At 47.3% G+C, this 20126-nt stretch overlaps 1 protein-coding gene across 5 annotated transcripts in view; it reads left to right on the forward strand.

Annotated features, from left to right (window-relative positions):
* AFAP1 (actin filament associated protein 1) overlaps positions 1 to 20126 on the forward strand; it is a 190500-nt gene that overhangs the window by 117328 nt on the left and 53046 nt on the right. For all 5 annotated transcript variants that reach the window (XM_078003133.1, XM_078003134.1, XM_015137960.3 and 2 more), the window contains 3 exons: positions 6312 to 6407; positions 9408 to 9489; positions 15861 to 16010. In XM_078003133.1, coding sequence (XP_077859259.1) covers positions 6312 to 6407; positions 9408 to 9489; positions 15861 to 16010 — 328 coding nt within the window. The remainder of the gene's footprint in view (positions 1 to 6311; positions 6408 to 9407; positions 9490 to 15860; positions 16011 to 20126) is intronic.

Genomic DNA, 20126 nt, shown 5'->3' on the forward strand with positions numbered 1-20126 from the left:
TTATTTAGTTCTCTTCTTTATTATTTTACTTCTACTTTTTTTGGGCTTAATTTGCTGTAATTATTGCAACTTCTTGAAATGTACACTTAGATAATTGAGTTTTTAGCCTTTTTTCCTTATACATGCATTGAAGGCCTCATGTCTTATTCTACACAGTGTCAACGGCACCCTCTGTGTTTTGATATTTTGTACTTTTATTATTCAGCTCAAAATATTTTTTAATTTGTCTTGATTTCTTCTTTGACTAATGATTTATTTGGGAATATAGTGCTTACTTTCCAAATATTTGATGATTTTAAAATTATCTGTTTTTAATTTGAATGAAGTCAGCGTTATTATAACTCTTTATTTCACCTTGTAAAGGCCACATCTTTATGACTGAAGTAGATTTTTTGAAAAAACTAAAGAACTGCAGCGTAAAGGGAACAACCCCCGGTGAGCTGGAAGGCAGCGCTGGAAGGTAGCGCGCTAGAGTGACAGAAAAGTGGGTAGAGAGTCTGGAAGCGTAGGGTACATTCCTGGAATACCATTAACTCGTTATGATATTTTGAGGCAATAAACCCTTTCCCATTTATCTATCAAGTGGAAATAATTATCAGAATTTTCAAAGAGGTAGAAAGAGCATGATATAAATGCATTCTTAAAACTATAATAAACAGCAAAAATATGAATGATAATATTTGTATTATCCCTTACAATTAACAAGTCTCTAACATGAATTGTTTTATCATACAAATGTCTTTTATTAATATAAACTGCTGTTATCCCATATTGTTCAAAACTAATGAACCAGACTTTCAGTCTTTTGAAACACAGCTTTGGAAAAAAATCTGTATAAATTTTATATTCATAGATTGCATAGTGGTCAAATCAGGGATTTCAGGGTATCTGTCACGCAAATAATGTACACTGTAACCATTCCCCAGTTCCTCACCATCCTTCCTCCCCTTCCCTCAGTGTCCATTAACCAATTTCTCACCATCCCCCTTCCTCCCGTTCCCTCAGCCTTCCCGGCCTCCATTGCTGTCATTCTCCACTCTCCACTCATGTGTAGACATTATTCAGCACCCACATGAGTGAGAACATGTGAGATTTGACTTTCTGTGAAACATAATTTTAATGTAACCATTAAAAATCTTTAATGAAGTTGCACACGCCCTTTGTCAAGTCTAAAAAAAACATGAGAACTGTGTTTAACCGGTGCATGACTTTGCACATACTCATGCAAGAATTACTGCCAAATTTGTTTCTGCTTTCTGTCTGCAATTTCCATTACTAGCAGCTCTTGACAGAATTAACTGACTCTCTCTGTGTGTGTGTGTGTGTGTGTGTGTGTGTGTGTGTGTGTGTGTGTGTACACAAATGCTGACAACATGAGCCTTTGTGTAGGGGTCAAACAGAAGACAGGAGCCAATATTCCCAGAAACGGAGTGGTCAGATTTCCTTAAAAAATGTGCAGAGATTGTGTTTCTGGAGTTGAGGGCTCAAGTTAAAAGCAAACAAAATACCACAAAATTTATAACAATTTGTTTTTTTGGAGGATTTGCGATTCTGAATTTGGATCCAGTTCTCTTAAATACACATTGAACCTCTCATAGGACATGACTCTTCAAGTTGAAATGTATTAATAGAAACCTCATTTATAGCTGTTCAAAGAATTGGATTGATCAGTGCTTTGCTTGTTACTTCTGACTTAACTCTGCAGGTGTAACTTGGCAATCAACAGAGATCCAAAGTAGAAAGACAGTTTCATGAAAAGAACCTGACCTCTCCAACTGGTTGAAAAAAATTCGTGGGAATAAAGACTGGTTTATGCTGATGGATGTTTTTAGCAATGTCTTTTTTCGTACCTTGGACATAGTTATTATGCTTAGGGGAAGATAGTCCCATGAAGCTGGGATGCCATGAGCGACCCGCTTGCTGGGCCCGGGTTGATCCTGGGCCTGCTCTGGGTTGCTGAATGCGATCCTCCCAAGCGCGGCTGGAGATGCTGTTATTTTCCCGGGGCAGTGTGAGTTCTAGCTGGGAGAGAAATTAATGATCAGAGAGCAAACGTGGATCGTTTGTCTGTTTCCCCATTCTGAGCATTCAGAGTATGGTTGGGTGGACCAGGAAAGGCTTCTTGGAAAGGCGATTACGTGAGTTGCTTTGATGCTAGGCAGCCTCGTCTGTCTGCTAGAAAGTGGGAGCTGATGGGAGCAGGAGAGGGATGGGGACACTCCAGGGACCAGGCGAGTCTGCCAGGAGCTTAGCCAGGGTGTGTGTGTTAGGGTAGGGCTGAGTGGGGAAATGTATATGTGCCAGATGGCTTTTATCTACTTGCCTTTAAAAAACACAACACTTTTTCCTCTTGAGGATTTTAGAAGCCAATGCCGAGGACTGGGGAAGCTTGGTCATGAGGCTACTTATTTTAGTAATGGCCTAAGTTTCTTTCCTTCTGTTTTTCTTTCCTTCTTTTTTTTTTTTCTTCATAGAAATCTTAATTCCAATTTCTTTCTTCATTCCCTCATTGTTTTCCCTTTAATCAAACTTTTGGTTGCTATTTTGAAGGAGGCATTGGGAACAGCGACAAAAGCAAGGCCCAGCCCCTCCTATGAACACAAGCATAGCTTAGTAGGAGACACAGACCTCTGTGGGCATGTGTGGAGCCGGAGCCGTGCCTCATGGACCACACAGAAGGGCCAGCGCAGGCTTCCTGAGACCTCAGCTGAATCTTGAAAGATGAGTTCTATTTAGCTGTATAAAAAAAAGCACAACTCCTCCAGAAGACACCATTCACACAGCCAGCCTCTCCGCCCCACCCGAGAGGCTGCAGGGAATAATTGAAGTAGTGCTGCCAAAGAAGTTTGTAGATCCTTCCCCTGCTGAAAAAAAGAGAAGACAACCGTTTTTTTTTAAATAAAAACATTTGCCAGAGATCATGGGTTTTGGCAGGTTATGTTTTATAGGGTACAGCCTTTTAGTGTAAAATGAAGAACATGTCGAGTTCAGGTGCGTTTGTATAATTGAAGCACATTTTCGTTGATTTAACACTATTAAATAGAATCGTGGGAAGAGTTCAGGTTTCCGTAGTGCCTGTTAGGGGAGAGATGCTGGGCTGGATACGTCACATTTGTTTTAACGTTTAGTTTTCACAGTGAGCCCCTGAGGTATTATTCTGTGCGCGTTATTGAGGAAGGAAGGAAAGCTCTGAGAATAAATTGCTCAGCTTCACATAAACAGCAAGTGGTCCACCTGGGGTTTGAACCCAGGTGGGTTTGACGCAGAAGCCTAGGAGTTTTCCATTGTATGAACCTGCCTTCCCTGGGGAAAAGAAAAAGTCTTGTTCTCAAATCAAATAAAAATTTGCCTTGTCATTTGGAGACCTAATAATCACCTTAGGGTAGATGAGGGAGTAAAGCCCAAAAAAGCAATCAGCATGAAAGCGAGAGAAACAAGAGAGATCCGACACACACATCACCGCACCGAGGCTCAGGCTTGCTCAGTGCTTCACACCTCGGCATTAGCAGAGAGGAGACCTGACAGCGAGCTCTCTGGGTTTCTTCTTTCGTTTCTTTTTCTCTTTTGTAGTCTCAACTGTGGACACCACTCTGTTGTATAAAACCGCTGAGGAGCAAAATGGCTGGAAACACTATCCTGGTCTCTTGTCAGGCCTTGGATTTCATCCCAGCGCCAGCACAAGCTGAGGGAATTTGGATCTGTCTGTGGGGGCCCAATTGCAAAATGACTACACACATATCTGGGACTTTGGTGTTTCTTCTTTGCCCAGAAGCAGCTTTGGTTTAACTGAAATTGCAGCTTAGTCCTAGAAAGAATAGAAGACATTTTGAAAAATCTGCCTGCTAACTTTTCAGTTTTAAGAATGTAAGTTTCGCAAGCGCTGGAGCCTTGTCTGTCTGATTTGCTGCACATCCCCCCTGACCCCAGTGGGCCTGGACGCTGAGGAGCTCAGTAGGAGTTGGAGAAACACGTAGTGACTGTATGCAGGGGACAGCTGGGAAAGCCCTCGTGCATGGAATTCTGAACTGCAGGCTCACTATCCCCGCATCTGAAAGTCTAGTCCAGAATCATTTTCTGAGCTCTTATCGTAGGTCATCAAAACGCTCACAGTAATGACGGTGTTGCTTTCATGGTTTGAACGTACACATGCCACATGCTGGCTTAGACTTCTTCCATAGCAGATCTCACTGTCTCAGTTGAACCATAGTCCTGCAAGACAGGTAATCTTGACACTCATTCCCTTGCTAGGGAGGAAAAAAGCTCCGAGAGATTAAATACTTTTCCCCAAGGCCACACAACTGATAACAGATATATATATATATTTTTGGAGATGGCGTTTCACTCTTGTCGCCCAGGCTGCAGTGCAATGGTGCGATCTTGGCTCACCACAACCTCTGCATCTCGGGTTCAAGCGATTCTCCTGCCTCAGCCTCCTGAGTTGCTGAGATTACAGGCTTGCACTACCACACCTGGCTAATTTTGTATTTTTGGTAGAGACAGGGCTTCTCCATGTTGGTCAGACTGGTCTCAAACTCCCGACCTCAGGTGATCCGCCCACCTCAGTCTCCCAAAGTGTTGGGATTACAGGCGTGAGCCAGTGTGCGCCTGGCCTGGTAACAGATAGTCTTACTGAGAAAGTGGATTCTCTCAGACAGGCTGTGCTGGCCTCTCTGCCTTCTCTCTCTTCCCTCCACATCCTCACTCTGCCTTTTGTTAAAATGGAAGCATCCTTCAGCAGGAGAAGGAACACTTTGGAAACGCCTTCCTTTGCTCATCTCCTCCTCCACCCGGTTCCCCACTCCCAGTCTCTCCCAGTCTCTCTGCTTCCCTTAGGGAGTCACAGCTGTCTCTGTCTGTCTGTCTGTCTCTCTCTCTCTCTCTCTGGGCTCATCTCCCTTCATGGAGCCGTCTTCTCCCTCTCCTTGGAGACTGTGCTCTCCTGGTTTTCTGCCTGCTTTTCCATGCCTTCCAGCTCAGCATCTTTTACCAGCTTCTCTCCTTTAACTCTACTCCTTAACGCCGCCAGGCTCCGGGTCCTTCTCCCTGATCTCTGTTCTTCTCTGGCTTGCCATCTTCCCTGGTGAACTCATCCAGTCCAAGGCTGTGAGCATCATCTTTTTGCCAGTGGCTCCCAGTTTTCTAGCTCTCACTAGAAGTTTGCTATTGACTTCAGACTGGCTTCTTTCCACCCAGCCTATTTCTCTGTCCAGTCTTCCTCTGAGTAAATAGTACCACCCGGTTGCTAAGAATCCAGAAGTCACCTTGGAGTCAGCTCTTTCCTTCAAGCCCCGTGTCCGATCCAGCTGGGCCTGGCGATTCTCCCTCGGGTACCTCCTGACTCCCTTTCCTTCCTTCCGTCTTCACTGTGGTCACTCCAGCCCCTGCTGCCGCCTGCACAGCTACAGCAACGGCCTCTCACGGATTTCCCTATGCTTTTTTGTTGTTGTTCCTGTATAATTATTTCTTCTCATAGCAACTAGAGTGCTTTCTACAGCCTTTTAACAATTGAGTGCTGGTTATGCTTTAGGCCCCGTCTTGGTGCATTTAACCTTCAGAAGGTAGGCACTGTTGCACCTGCACTTTTCAGATGAGGAAGCTGAAGCACAGAGCAGTTAATTGATTTGTCCAAGGTTAAAGCCAGGATGAATCCCAGGCGGCAGGTCCTAGTCAGTGCTCTTGAAGCCGGTCCCTCCTTTCCTTGAAATGCTCCCAGGGCCTGTCTTCTCCTGGGCCTGAAGGCTCCTACTGGCCTCCCGCCTCATCTCCTACCACGTTCTCTCTCTCTCCTCCTGCCAGTTTGCACTCCGGGTTATTCCCAAACTCTTCACATCCACCACAGGGCTTTTTCACCAGCTGTTCTGCTGCCCAGAGCCCTTTCCCACCGCTTGTTCACAGGCTGGACCCTTCAACGTCATTGCATAAGGCCCCCGGGTCTCTTGATCTAAAGTAACCACCCACCATCTTTTATTCTTGGTGGCACTCACTGCTGCCTCATGTTGCCGTCATTCTTTTGGTGACCCTTATTTTTCATGGTGATAAATAAATTACATGGAATGAAACTCCACACCAGCAGGAAACATAGATGCATGTTCCACGCCCTGTGTTGGTGCCAGCGTTGATAGACTTTGGGTGAATTAATGCGTGGGTAACTGAACAAATGCATACCTGACATCCTGGAACTCAGAGCCGGGTGCTTTGAGTCCATCAATTTCCCTACCGTGCCCTGTGGCTCTGTCTGTACAACTCACAGTTCAAGTTTTTAAGTGTCTCTGCCCTCGGTCATACTCACAAAGTGTCTCTGCTTTTTATAGGTGATCAAAGAAGCCTATAGTGGTTGTAGTGGCCCCGCAGATTCAGAGTGTCCTCCTCCACCGAGCTCCCCGGTGCACAAGGTGGAACTGGAGAAGGTAAGGGCGTTGCTCTTGCTGGGTGGGGACAGTGACCTCGCAGTGGATTGGGGTCTCCTTCAGAGTTTGATAACATTCTCTGAGAATTTCAGCACTTCCACTTAAAAAAAAAAGAAAGAAAGAAAAATTCAATTATGCTTCCCATCTTCTTAACTGCCTGCTTTGTGCTAAGCTTGAATTAGTCATTTTACAGACTGTGTAGTTAGTATTGTTATTTGCAGCTACAGGTGAAAAAACGGATTTAAAGGCGTGAGGGCCTTGTTCAAAGTCGCATAGCTAGTAAATGGCAGAGCTGAAGTCTGAAGGCATGCCTGTCTACTTCTGGAATACAGCAGGTGCTTCATAAATGTACCCCCACAAAGGTCTCTTCCCAGCAGACCAGGATGTGTCTCCATCTCCCTTTGCTTTGCACTCTTGTTGCTTGTTGGAAGGCAGAGGAGCACCACAGTGGGCGGGGATGACCTGTCATCTGTACACCTCTTTTTGCCAGAAATGTATGGAGCCCATCACTGTTACGCCACAGGCCCTGCTCTGCTTGCATTTTGTTTGTCTGAATCTAACTGATATCGTTTCCTTGGAGAACCCTGACTTCCTGCCATGAAACCTTCTGCTGGCAGCTTGTGTTCCCGGGGCTTTCTGAGCCCTCCCTCTCTAGCCTCCTGCCAGTGAAGAGACAGATCCCTTCTTGCCTGTCCTCATATGAGTCAGGATTCTCCAGAGGAACAGAATTAATGGGATGTATGTACGTAGAAGCATATTTCTTAGAAGGCATTGGTTCACGTAATGATGGAGGCTGCAAGTCTGAAACCTGCAGTGTGGCCTGCAGGTGGAGACCCAGGAGAGCCGATGGTGCAGGTGAAGTGTGAAGGTGTCCACAGGAATTTAGGGAGATTTCACTGGCTCAGGGAGGACAGTGTTTTTGTTCCATCGAGGGCCCCAACTGATTGGATGAGGCCCACCCACATTACAGAGGGCAGGCTGCTTCCTCAGAGCTCCCTAATTTAAACGTTAATCTAATCCCCAAATGCCCCCCACATTGACACATAAAATTAAACATCACAGTCCTCATCCTCACACCGTAATGGAACAGGCTGTTTTTTTCCCTGACTATAAAACCAATATCTGCTCACTTTAGAAAGTTCAGAAAGCTCATAGAAACATAAATGGGATGAAAAAAGTCACTCATTACGATCGCACATAGAGGATGCAGCTCCTCTTAACACTACTGATATATTAAACACTCTTTCCTGAGTTCAAGGGTTTCTCTTACGGCTTGGATAAGCTTATGCATAAAATTTCTTATACTGCTTTTTTTTCACTGAACCTTTATATTATTAGCAAATTTCCAGGTTTTTAACAACTCTTAAGCCACAAGCGTTTTTACATTTTCACATTATCATTAGCTTTAATGTCAAATTTGTATGACTCCACTATCACTTAGGTAACTGCCCCCCCAGTACTTGTTTTGTCTTTTTTTTTTTTTTTTATTTTGTGAAATGGAGTTTTGCTCTTGTTGCCCAGGCTGGAGTGCAATGGTGCGATCCTGGATCACTGCAACCTCCACCTCCTGGGTTCAAGCGATTCTCCTCTCTCAGCCTCCTGAGTAGCTGGGATTACAGGCAAACACCACCAAGCCCAGCTAATTTTTGTATTTTTAGTAGAGATGGGGTTTCACCATGTTTGTCAGGCTGGTCTCGAGTTCCTGACCTCATGATCCACCCACCTCGGCCTCCCAAAGTGCTGGGATTACAGGCGTGAGCCACCGCACCTGTCCCGTTTTGCCCTTTTTTAGGCCATCTAAAATAAAATAGTACTTGACATATTTTGCATAATTTTTGCTTATTCTCTGCCTGTTACCTGAGAATAGATTTCTGGAAGCTGAATTACTAGACCAAAGGATAGACCTCTTTTTCTTTTTTAAGATTTTGATTCATATTGAAAATCAAATTGCTTTCCCAAAAGGTTGATGCGATTTCATTTCCCATCAGACTGCATCCAAGTTCCTCATCCACGCACTCACACCAGAATTGGCAATTTCGCTTTACTTATGTTGGTTTTTAAGGCAGTACCGTGAGCACTCGGCTGGACCTGTTGCCCTGGATTCCCCGGGCTGTTCCTGGTGTGAGAGCCAGGGCGGTACCAGCTCTAGGTCATTGTATCCCTGGAACTCAGCTTCCCACTAAGTGGCACTCATTCCTTCACTGCAGCTCTTAGGGGATTGCCCCTCGAATTCCAGGTTGAACACATGTGTTCCTTTGTGCCTGGGAACTGCCCACACATCTCAAATGTGTCCCAGTCTGCCAGGCCCTGGTGGAAGGCACAGGATATGAGGACAGTGTTTGGACGCCACTCCCTCCACTGTGACCCCACAGGTTCTTGGGTGGCAGTGGAAGGGGTCTAGCTGTAAACACTCTACCTCATTCAGATACTAACGTGGAATCCTAATCACGCTCATTAAAGCCAGAGGTTAGGACTGAGATAGTGACAGTACCCCATCCCCCTCCAAGGGTTTTGATAGTAACTTTGCCTTCACTCTGTACATTCTGAGTGTATTTGTTACAAGCACCTACTAGACACTCACCCAATTAATTATTGGTGAATGACAGGAAGAAATTAAATGGACTATGGAATATTTCCTTCTGCAAGGATAATATGGCTTGGTGAGGGAAATATTTTTGGAATCATAATATTTTTTCAAAATCATTTACAAGAAGTGATTTGAATGAAATAGGCATGAGACAGTATATATATAGGTTAGTATAATTATAGCCTCAGTGAGGTTTCCCCCGACCCTCCCTCCCCACTCTGGATGTTTTTAAAGCGGCTGTAGCCACCTAACCAGCCAGTCTTTGTTATAGTTAAGCTCTAACTACTTCTGGATTGCTATGAATTCAGCCCATGTTTTCTTTCACTTTCAAGATAACTTTTGGTTGATCTGTCACACATCACTTGGTCCAAGTGACCACTGTAAGAATAACTTAATCCTTTTTCTCCTTACAGAAACTGTCTTCAGAGAGACCCAGCTCAGATGGGGAGGGCGTGGTGGAAAATGGAATTACCACATGTAATGGAAAGGAGCAAGGTGAGTTCCGCTAGTGCCAAAGATATATACACTTAAAAAAAAAACCCACAGCCAGATCTGTAAAGTCTGATTGTATGAAAAATGTGCTGGGTGATTCAGATGTGTAGACATCATCACCATTGCTGAGGACACCGATGGGAGTGCCTGGAAAACCCTTTGGTTAACATCAACCTTGCAGGTCTTCCTTTTCCATCCTGCCAGACCTTGGCCGAGGTTGCCATCTGTTGTCTTTTTCTGCCCTGCATATGTTTCGAACTTATGACGCCCCGCTGGTTATTTCTTCACTGATGTATCACTGAGACAAATTTGCATTGGTGAACCACTGGTGTGTTGCTTAGGGACCTGGTGTCCAATGAAAAGAACTTTGGATAATGAGGCAAGAAACCCACTTTCTCATTCAAGCTCTGCCTTTGCTTAGCCCCATGATCTTGAGCAAGTACTCCCTCTTGATGAGCCTCAGTTTCCCCATCTTTAAAATGAGGAGGCCAGACCTGCAGATTTCTGAGATTCTTAAAAAAGATTTTCTGAAAATGTCTTTATTTTGCCTTCATTTGAAACATTTTAAAAAAGTACATAATATAAAAATATACATAATATAAAATACACCATATTAACCATGTCACAGCGTACAGTTCAGTGCATTAAGTACATTTACGTTGTACTATCATCACTGCTGTCAGTCTCCAGAACTCCTTTCATCTTGTGAGAGTGAAGCTCTGTCCCCTTTAAACACTGACTCCCCGTTCCCTCCTCCCCCAACCCCTGGCACCCCCATTCTGCTTCCCGTCTCATGAATCTGACTCCTCTAGGGACCTCATCGAAGTGGAGTCCTACAGGCCATGTCCTTCTGTAAGTGCTTATTCCACTTAGTTCCATGTGCTCAAGGTTCATCTGTAATGTGGCTTGTGTCAGAATTTCTTTCCTTTTTAAGGCTGCATAATATTCCATTGGATGGATGGACCGCATTTTGTTTTCCCATTTATCTGTCGATGAACACGTGGGCGGCTTCCACCTTTTGGCTAGTGTGAATAATGCTGCCGTGAACGTGGATGTGCAAATAACGAAGCCTCGATCTTTCTAGAGATAGAAATTAAATGCCGTAAAATTCACCCTGTTTGGCATACTGTTGGTGAGTTTTGACAAATGCTGACAGGCACATAACCATCACCACAATCAAGATCTGCAGGTATTAGAGCATGACCCTAACCCCCCAGCCCCCACCATGTTCCCTCTGCTCTTTCTCTCCCGTCTGCCTCTGCCTCTGCCTCTGCCTCTGCCCCAGGCCCTGGCAGCTGCTGATCCGTTTCCTGTCCTTTTTCAGAATGTCATAACGTGGAAGCATCTCGTTTGCAGACTTCTGAGTGTGGTTTCTTTCACTCAGCTGCGTTGGAGAGTCGTCCGTGTTTGTGGCTGGTGTCGGTCGTTGGTTCTTTGCTGCTGCTGGCGGCATTGTGTTGTGTGGATGGACCACAGTCAGCCCATTCACCGCTTGAAGAACATTTGAGCTGTTTCCACTTTGGGGCAATTATTTTAAAAAATCTGTTCTGTGCATTCGGAGACATATGGACATATGTTTGCGTGGACATATGTTTTCATTTCCCTCGGGTAAATACCTAGGAGTGGATTGCTTGGTCATAGCCTTCTCTCCAGCCTCGGTATTGTCACTTTTGTTTTGTTCTTTCTATTTGAGCCATTTTAATAGGGGTGTAGTGTATGCAGTTGTGTTTTAATTTGCATTTCCCTAATAACTAACAGTGCTGAACATTTTTTAATATGCTTATGTGCCATCAGGGTATCTTCTTTGGTGAAATGTCTTGTTGGATCTTTTGCTCATATTTTTATTGGATTATTCGTGCTTATTGAGTTTTGAGAGTTCATTGTATTTTCTGAATACAAGTCCTTTATCAGATGTGTTTTGTACATATATTCCCCCAATCTGTGGCTGGACTTTAATTTCCGTAGTAGTGTGTGGACTGAGGTGAAGGGCAGGACTCGTGGGGAGGGAGAGCTCCCTCTGCAAAGCCAGACCGCCTGTGTGCCCATTGAACCTGTGACCTTGGCTGCTCAGCTGAGTAATCCGACCCCCCGAGCCCACCTGCCCACTCCTGGAGGGAGCCAAGTGTTTCCTGTCTGTGGTGAAGTCACCTTAAACCAAGTAGCAATCCAGCCCACTGAGAGTCTCGGGGCTCAGAGAATCGGGACGGTTATGACATTACAAAGTTCACTCTCAGAGGTCACGATACCCACTTTTTCCATATGTGGTTTTTTGAGTCTGTCCTATCTGAGTGTAATTTTGGTTCTGTCCATCGGAAGTTATTCAGTGGAAAGTATTATCTCTGTCTTCCACAGGGCACACATTATGTGTAATCAAAACCAGGAATGCTATCTTTAAGTTTTGCCCTGAAATAAAATAACATACAATCTCAATGTTCCTGCTTAGAAGCTGAGGCGCAGCAGACGTTGGTTTGGTTGGTTCCTTTTCTGGTTTGCTATTTCTTCTCCCAATGCGCCTATTAGGTTCTACAGAATAATATGTGTGTCTGGATGCACTTTTGAGCGAGTATATCTATATTTAAAATTCTCCTGTTTCCTCTTAACAAGAACAACCTTCTATACTTTGGAATTAAATGGTGGTGACCTTGGTTTACACATTTTCTTTTTGTCTGGCATGGTGCTTTGCAGATACAGACACTCAGTAGTTACTGGAGAAAGTTAAGGCTGAAGTACATTCTAACCTTCTCTCTTAGCTTTTGTCCTTGCCTCTCACTCTTGACCAATTTGCAACTGAGAGATTTCAGTTAAGCTCCTTTATCCCAGCCATGTGGTAACTGAGGCACATTTCTCTGCGGGCTGCACAGAGAAAATCCTGAACTCAGACAGGTTTTTCTTAGTGTTAGAATCTCAGATGAAGAAAGGGACAGTCCAGGCTCCATGCGGTCAAAGCCACAGGGAGTGACTCTGGAACGCCTGTTTCTTCCCTCAGGGCGGAATCCCTCCTGTCTAATAAACCAACACAGTCCGGTTGGTCCTGCGGCAGGTGCGAGGAGTGCGGGCTCAGGAGGTCCTGGGACCTTCTGTCTGGGAGCTGTGAGGCTTCTCAGCCCCACTTCACATCTGTAAGATGTGATCATTTGTGAATGTGTCTGTTGATAGAAGTCATTGAATACAAAGTCTGATGGTATTAATTCTCATGCCCCTATTCCTCCCGGTAGCCTAAATAATAAGAATAAAAAGCGCCTGAATTCCCATTTCCGTAGGTTACTGGGAGACTCTCTGGGTTTATGATAGCTGTGGTTGTAGAGAGTGCCCCGCGTTAGCTTTGCTCCAGTGGCCTGTGCCGGTGTGCCCACCTCACCGGCCAGTGTGTGCCGGACACTCCAGCTCTTCTACTCTCTGGCGGCAGAGGGTGGGCGCTCGGCGTGCTGAGGTTTTCTTCCCGGTTCCGTGATCTCTGCTCATCTCTGCCTTTTGTTTGATTCGTAGCAACAAGTTGTTCTTGATGGTTTTCTCCTCACGTTCCCATGTACTTGGGCTTTTTCTCCCCAGGATTACCGTACGTCTGCCTTTGTAAAAAACGAATCAGGGAGTATTCAAGGAATTCCCAGTTTTAATTATAATCTCATTTCTTTGTAGTCAGAGTCGAGCAAGCACTTTGTCGGTCGAGTTGGGCGTTCATCTGACACCCCAGCTCGCCGCGGTGGGCTGCATTGTCTGTGGGGGCCGCATTATCTGTGGGGGCCGCATTATCTGTGGGGGCTGCATTGTCTGTGGGGGCCACATTGTCTGTGGGGGCCACATTGTGTGGGGGGGCCGCATTGTCTGTGGGGGCCGCATTGTCTGTGGGGGCCGCATTGTGCGGGGGGGCCGCATTGTCTGTGGGCCGCATTGTCTGTGGGGGCCGCATTGTCTGGGGGGCGCATTGTGGGGGGCCTGCATTGTCTGAGGGGGATGCCTCTTGCTCCACCAGCCTTGCTCAGGGTGCCCCGGGCACTCGGGCTGTCCTGGCAGCAGGTTATTCTTTGTGAAGCTCACGGGAACGGGGCTGTGGTGAAACATTGTCTTCTGGCTCTTGGTTTGGTTGAAGTGACACTGCAGTGATAACAGCTGTCCCAGCCGCACGCTCCCTGTCTGATGGTAGCTGGGAAGTGCTGCGTCCTCAGACTCAGGGATCGAAAGCGAGTCTCGACACTTTATTTTAAAACAGGGTGTGTACATGTTGGGAGAGTGGAAGGAGGGGTGGGGGTGGCATTCCTGGGTTCTTTGTTTCTAATATCGCATGAGGCCTAAGTCTGATTTGTTTAAAATAACACAGAAATGGTGGGACTGTGTTGTTAGTCAGTTTGGGCTGCCATCACAGAATACCACAGACTGGGTGGCTGAAACAACATGCATTCAGATGGTCCTGGAGGCTGCAAGTCCAAGACCCAGGTGTCGCCAGGGTTGGTGCCTGGTGAGGGCTGTCTTCTCAAAGTCGGCTCCCCTCCCACAGCCTTCACACAGCCTTTCTTCTGTGCCCGTGCAGTCTCTTCTTAGAGGGACACTAACGCTATAGGACCAGGACCTAAGCGGGAGGGTGGAGCATGGGGGGCAAGGCCCGGGGCAGGAGACACAGGGGTATGTCCTGCCGCCCTCATGTGTTTGGCTGTGGTGGGGGCAGCGGGGTGGAGGTTGAAGGAGGACCACTGCCCGTTCCCCCGCAGAGAGAGACGGAGGTTGGGAAGGATGAGGGGACTGCCTGTGTGAGTGTGTGCGTCTTTAGAGGAAGGGTTTAGGAGTTAGGCCAAGGTGTGTCGTCTTGTGTCCCTGGCCGCTCTTCCTCTGCAGTTCTCCCGCGGGATGTGTGTGGGTTCATTTGTCCCTGGGGTAGGAGGGTGGGAAGGAGTCCTTGACTCTCATCACCTTCTGAAAGGGTTTGTGATCTCCAAAGGGTTGCAGACAGCAGGTTGAGGGACTCATGTTGGAGATGAAGGGGAAAGGGTCTGGGCGGTGGGGTTTTGCCCGTGACACTGAGGGTCTCTCTGTCCCCTCAGCTCCAGTGAGCCCCGCAGTGCAACTGCGTCCCAAGTGTCTCACTGGCCTCCCCTCAGCTCCAGTGCCGTGCACATAATGGCCCTCAGATGAGACAGGCAGACAGCTCACCTTCTCCGAGGGTTGCTCTCTGGCCAAAGAGTCTTGTCACTCGGTCCTGGTGCTGTCTCACATGCACGTTCTGATGTCTTGTCTGATCCCTGCCCCTGTAATTCCGTCGGAGGTCACGGACAGAGCCCTCGGCAGTGGAGAGAGGTGCCAGTGATGGGATGGGGCAGACAAAGGATGCCAGCTGGCAGCTGACCCTGGACCTCCGTGGTGGGAGACGGTGGGGAGTGATGAGAACTGCCCCGTGTTGTCCCTTGCTGGCCCATCTGCGTGGAGACTGCTTCTGTGGTCCTGCCGCTGTTGCTTGCCCACATGCAAGTCCAGAGTTGCTAGATCTTTCCATCTTTCAAAGGAAGCCAGGCATCAATTTTATGCAGAATGTGTATGAGTTTTATACATGAGGGGCTGGAAGGCAGGCCCCTGGTCTGAGAGCTCTGGACGGTGCCGAGCCGAGTGAGTGTCTCACAGATGGACGAGGGGCTCCTGAAAAAGAGCCAATCCCCTTCCCTTCCTGGGCCTCCCCTTGCCAGCCGAGCCGGAGCTGCTCTAGCTGCCTTCTGTTCCTCAGACACTTGGGGCTGGCTTTTGCGTCAATGATGTTTTTCTTTCCTGGACGGTTCTTCTCTCTGAGATGTGCATGGCTAGTTATTAATTTAAGTCAACCCCTGGACAGGCTTTCTCTGCCCGCCCAGCTGCTTTTCCACATAACCCTATCTTAGATCTCCATGTGGTCTTTGTTACAAGCTTCTTACCAGCAGCCCTGTGTTCTGCTGGAATCTCAGCATCTAGACCGACAGCCAGCACACGGCAAGTGCTCGTTAAGTACAAGTCGAGGGAAAGGCTAAGCGCAGTGGCTCACACCTATAATCCCAGCACTTCGGGAGGCCAAGGTGGGTGGATCACTTGAGCCCGGGAGTTTGAGACCAGCCTGGGCAACATGGTGAAACCCCATTTCTACAAAAAGTACAAAAATTAACCAGGCGTAGTGGCACTCACCTGTGGTCCCAGCTACTCCGGAGGCCAAGATGGGAGGATCAGCTGTGCCCAGGAGCTCAAGGCTGCAATGAGCTGTGATCACAACACAGCACTCCAGCCAAGGGACAGAGTGAGACCCTGTCTTTAAAACAAGAAAAAAATGCCCAGGGAAAGAAGAAATGGGTTGTGATTTATGTTTTATTTTTTCAATTAATATCTACAATTAAAACATGCTTTTTTGCTGTTGTTATTCTCGACAGTGAAGAGGAAGAAAAGTTCCAAATCCGAGGCCAAGGGCACCGTGTCGAAAGTCACTGGGAAAAAAATCACCAAGATCATCAGTCTGGGAAAGAAGAAGCCATCCACAGACGAGCAGACCTCCTCGGCTGAGGAAGATGTTCCCACGTGCGGTAAGACTGTGCTTCCCAGAGACGAGCAGTGTGCACCCAAGCGGGTTTCCTTTTCTCCTGCAGTGTCGGTACCCAGTTCCTCCAAGGCTCATTAATTGGAGCTCTTTTGCATTGGACTTGAAATCATTCAAATTTCAATGTATTCAATGTATTAAATGTTTGCATTTTTACCTCTTATTCATACAAGACTTTGTAGGCGTTTGAGATGATCTCTAAGGTTCTTTCAAGGAAAGCACATATTTCCCTTTGATCCTCTGAAGTTCCCCCAAATCCCCTGGAAGTGTTTTTAAAGGACAACATACGCAGGGGCTACTGGTAAACAAAGGATTATGGGAAAATCTTTACAGAACTAAGGCCAGTTCTTTCCCTTGGGCAAAGTGATAAAACTAAGCTTCCTTATGACGTCACCGTCACCGTGTTAGGCACTTTCCTGTTGCTGCCAAAGGAATGCCTGAGGCTGGGTAATTTATAAAGAGAGAGGTTTATCCGGCTCATGGTTCTGCAGGCTGTACAAGTATGGTGCCAGTGTCTGCATAGCTTGCGATGAGGCCTCAGGAAGCTTTTACTTATGGCAAGGGCAGAGGCGACGCTGGTGTGTCACATGGCAGGAGAGAGAGGAGCAGGTGCCAGAGTCCTTTAAACCATCAGATCTCGCAGGAACTACTGGTCTGAGAACTCCCTCATTACTACAGGGCAGGCAGCAAACCATTCATGCAGGATCCACTGCCATGGTCCAAGCACCTCCCACCAGGCTGGCCCCCCACACTGGGATCACATTTCAACATGAGATTTGGAGGGGAGAAATATCCGAACTATACCAATTACATTTCTCAAACCGAAGTTTCAAATCCAATCTAACACACTGACCATCTCCCCGGTCAGTCTTTCATCCAGTAAGTAAGATTTGAGCAGCTGCCTTTTGGTGACCACAACAGCCCTGGCCCCCCGTGGCTTCCAGTCTGATAGCAAAAGATAAATACAAACCGGTTATCACAGAAACATGTATGTAATAACTGGCTCTGGTCGGCGATAGGAGGGAAAGCCCAAGAGGCCATGAGAGGATCATAGGAACCTCAGTGGGCCGGGGGGAGCCAGCATTGTGGGGTGGTCTCCATGAAGACATGGTGAGAGTTTCCATCCAGAATGCTTTCTAGACTGTCAGGTTCAGAAGAACCGTGCAGCTCTTCCTAGGAAGTAAACTTGATGAGCTACGTTTTTGAAGAATTAGGAATGGGCTGTCATTTTGCGTGTGTATTGTTGCGGCTCACTCAGCTCCCCGCAGTGTGAGCCCATCATTCCTTCTATTTGAATAGTCATTCTAGTCACCCCCACCCCTTATTAAGCACCCGTTATGTCCAACGTGTCGGGTTTTATTTTGAGATGCCAAAAGATGCCTCGTTCAGTTCCTGCCCCACAGCGCCTAAATGGGGCTATACACACAAATGTATTCAACAGATCTCACGTCCCAGCGGTGTGAGCTCATGCCACGAGGATAGTACAGAGGGTGGGCCATGGTGGTCGGGAGGAGGGATGGATTGCAGGGGCAGATGAGAGGCGCTGCGGCGTGCACTGTCTTGAAGGAGAGATGGGCAAAGTCTCCACTCCTCAGCAGCTTTCACAGTGTGATCCAGGAAGTTCATGATACCGATTTCTGGGGGACACAACGAAGTTGTCTGGGCAGACAGCAGTGAAGGCCTCATGTGCTTGAAGGAGTCTTGCGGAGGGGTCCTGTTGAAACAGCTGCCTATGGGGTTGAGTTAGGAGGGAAGGCCATCACCATAAGGGAACCCGCGACCGAGGAGCCTGATGCATTCCAAGCTCCCTGAACTTGGTCAAATTTGAGTCACAGAAGCAGGCCAGTTGGTACTGATATTTTTCCACTACCCTCCCTTCCCTCCCTAAATAAGGCGAGAGCTGAAAGGGCAGCCACCCTGCTGAAATGCTGTCAGAGGAAACAGCTGTAGCACGGAATGGGGAGAGGGAATGTGTTGGTGCCCCAGTGCTGGGCCCCGTTGACCTCTGCCTTTCTTGGAGCTCCTGGAAGGTGGGACTGCCTCACATCAGCCCTTGAGAGTCAGCGATTAAAAACAGAAAGTGGGAATTAGGGATTAAATACAGGAGTTAGGAATTAAAAATAGAAGGCGGGAAATAGGGATTAAATATAGGAGTTAGGGATTAAAAACAGAAAGTGGGAATTAGGGATTAAGTATAGGAGTTAGGGATTAAAAACAGAAAGTGGGAATTAGGGATTAAGTACAGGAGTTAGGGATTAAAAACAGAAAGTGGGAATTAGGGATTAAGTACAGGAGTTAGGGATTAAAAATAGAAAGCGAGAATTAGCCAACAAGAAGGGAACTACTCTTTTTTTTTTTTTTTTTAAATGCTCTAGGTCAGTGGAGGAAATAGAAATTCTTCCTTGAAAAACAATTAAACATTAACATGAAAGGCAATTGCGAGACTTTGGCCCAAACCCCTCCATTTACAAAGGAGAGCAGAAGCTCAGAGAGCTCGTGTGGCTTGCTCAGAGCCACACAGCGCGCTGGGAGCAGAGACAGCCGCTGACCCAACTCTGCTGGTTCCCTGTCCCACAGGCCTTCCCCTATCCCTTCCCCCAAAGATCTGAACCCTCCCGTGGCTCCTGATAAAGAGCTGCGATTGTGCTCGTGATTCGTGATTCGACGCTGCGGTAAACCCTCCTCTTGGGCACTTCCTTGGAAGCCCAGTTGGACACTCAGGGAGCAGCAGGAATACTGGATCCACAGCATCTCATTAGACACATGGATTCCTATCAAACTGCTTAGTGGACGACTTTTGCTTCAGTATTAACAGAACATCCTCTGTCCACAGGATTTTAAAGCTGTCATCCAGTTCTTTGCAGGGGAAAGGGGAGAGGGGAGGAGCTCTCACAAAAATAAAGGGGCAGCAGTGACCGTTTTCGGTTATTTTGGTACAGCTGCAAAGTTTCAGGCAGAAAAAAGGAGCTGGACAAAGGCCCGAGAGACCGAGCCTGCCAAGCTGAGTCTCTGCAGCTGCTGCTCTCTGCTCCAGGGAGATGAAGGGCTGAGCGGGACTGGCCGGAAGTGCAGTGCTGCTGAGCCCACAGGACAGAGCTCCCGGGAGCCACTGAAAGCGGAGTTCAAATCCCAGCCCCTCCACACAGTGCAGCTGGGTCAGCCGTGCCCCAGAATGCAGGACAGAGCTGCTGTGAGGGCCTTGCTTGTGGAGGCAGGGGAGGGAAGGCCCTCTGCAGGTGCTTGCCGGCTGGAAAGGTTTTGGGGGGGTTTGGGGCCAAAGTCTCTCAATTGCCTTTCATATTAATATGACGAGGATTGCAGCCTGGCTGGCCGGGTCCGCCCGCCTAACCCTGCAATGCCTATTGAGTGGCGTTGAGTGACGCGTTTAGCATTGGGCAGGTCAGCTCAGTACACAGCCACCTAAGTAATGTGATCTGAGACACGCGCAAAGGCCCCTGACCAAAATGTATCTCTGTCTTTTTTTTGAGATAGAGTCTTGCTCTGTCGCCCAGGCTGGAGTGCAGTGGTGTGCTCTCTGCTCACTGCAAGCTCCACCTCGCGGGTTCACGCCATTCTCCTGCCTCAGCCTCCCGAGTAGCTGGGACTACAGGCACCCACCACCACGCCCGGCTAATTTTTTGTATTTTTAGTAGAGATGGGGTTTCACCATGTTAGCCAGGGTGGTCTCAATCTCCTGACCTCGTGATCCACCTGCCTCGGCCTCCCAAAGTGCTGGGATTACAGATGTGAGCCACCGCGCCCAGCCCCAAAATTTATCTATTTGTCCTCCTATGCTTACAAGTCCTGGAATTATTGTCATTTTATGAATTAAGCAGTTACTAGGAAATGCATTTCCATCTTTCTCTCTCTTCCCCATCCCTATTTCCGCCTGTGGCTGGGACTGTGGCATCTTTTGACTGGCTCACCTCGTTCTACTCTGCATCCCCCACCAGGCCACCAGATGGAAGTTTTGAAACGTTAGACTAATCGTATCACATTCCGTGTTGAGAAAAACCAAAAGTGCCCCCGTTGTTGCCAGTTCAGGGCCTCTAACAATGCCGTCCCCACTTCACTCTTCTACCTTCTACATGACTGGCGTAAG

Source organism: Macaca mulatta, chromosome 5, assembly GCF_049350105.2.
Source record: "Macaca mulatta isolate MMU2019108-1 chromosome 5, T2T-MMU8v2.0, whole genome shotgun sequence".
Lineage (NCBI taxonomy): Eukaryota > Metazoa > Chordata > Mammalia > Primates > Cercopithecidae > Macaca > Macaca mulatta.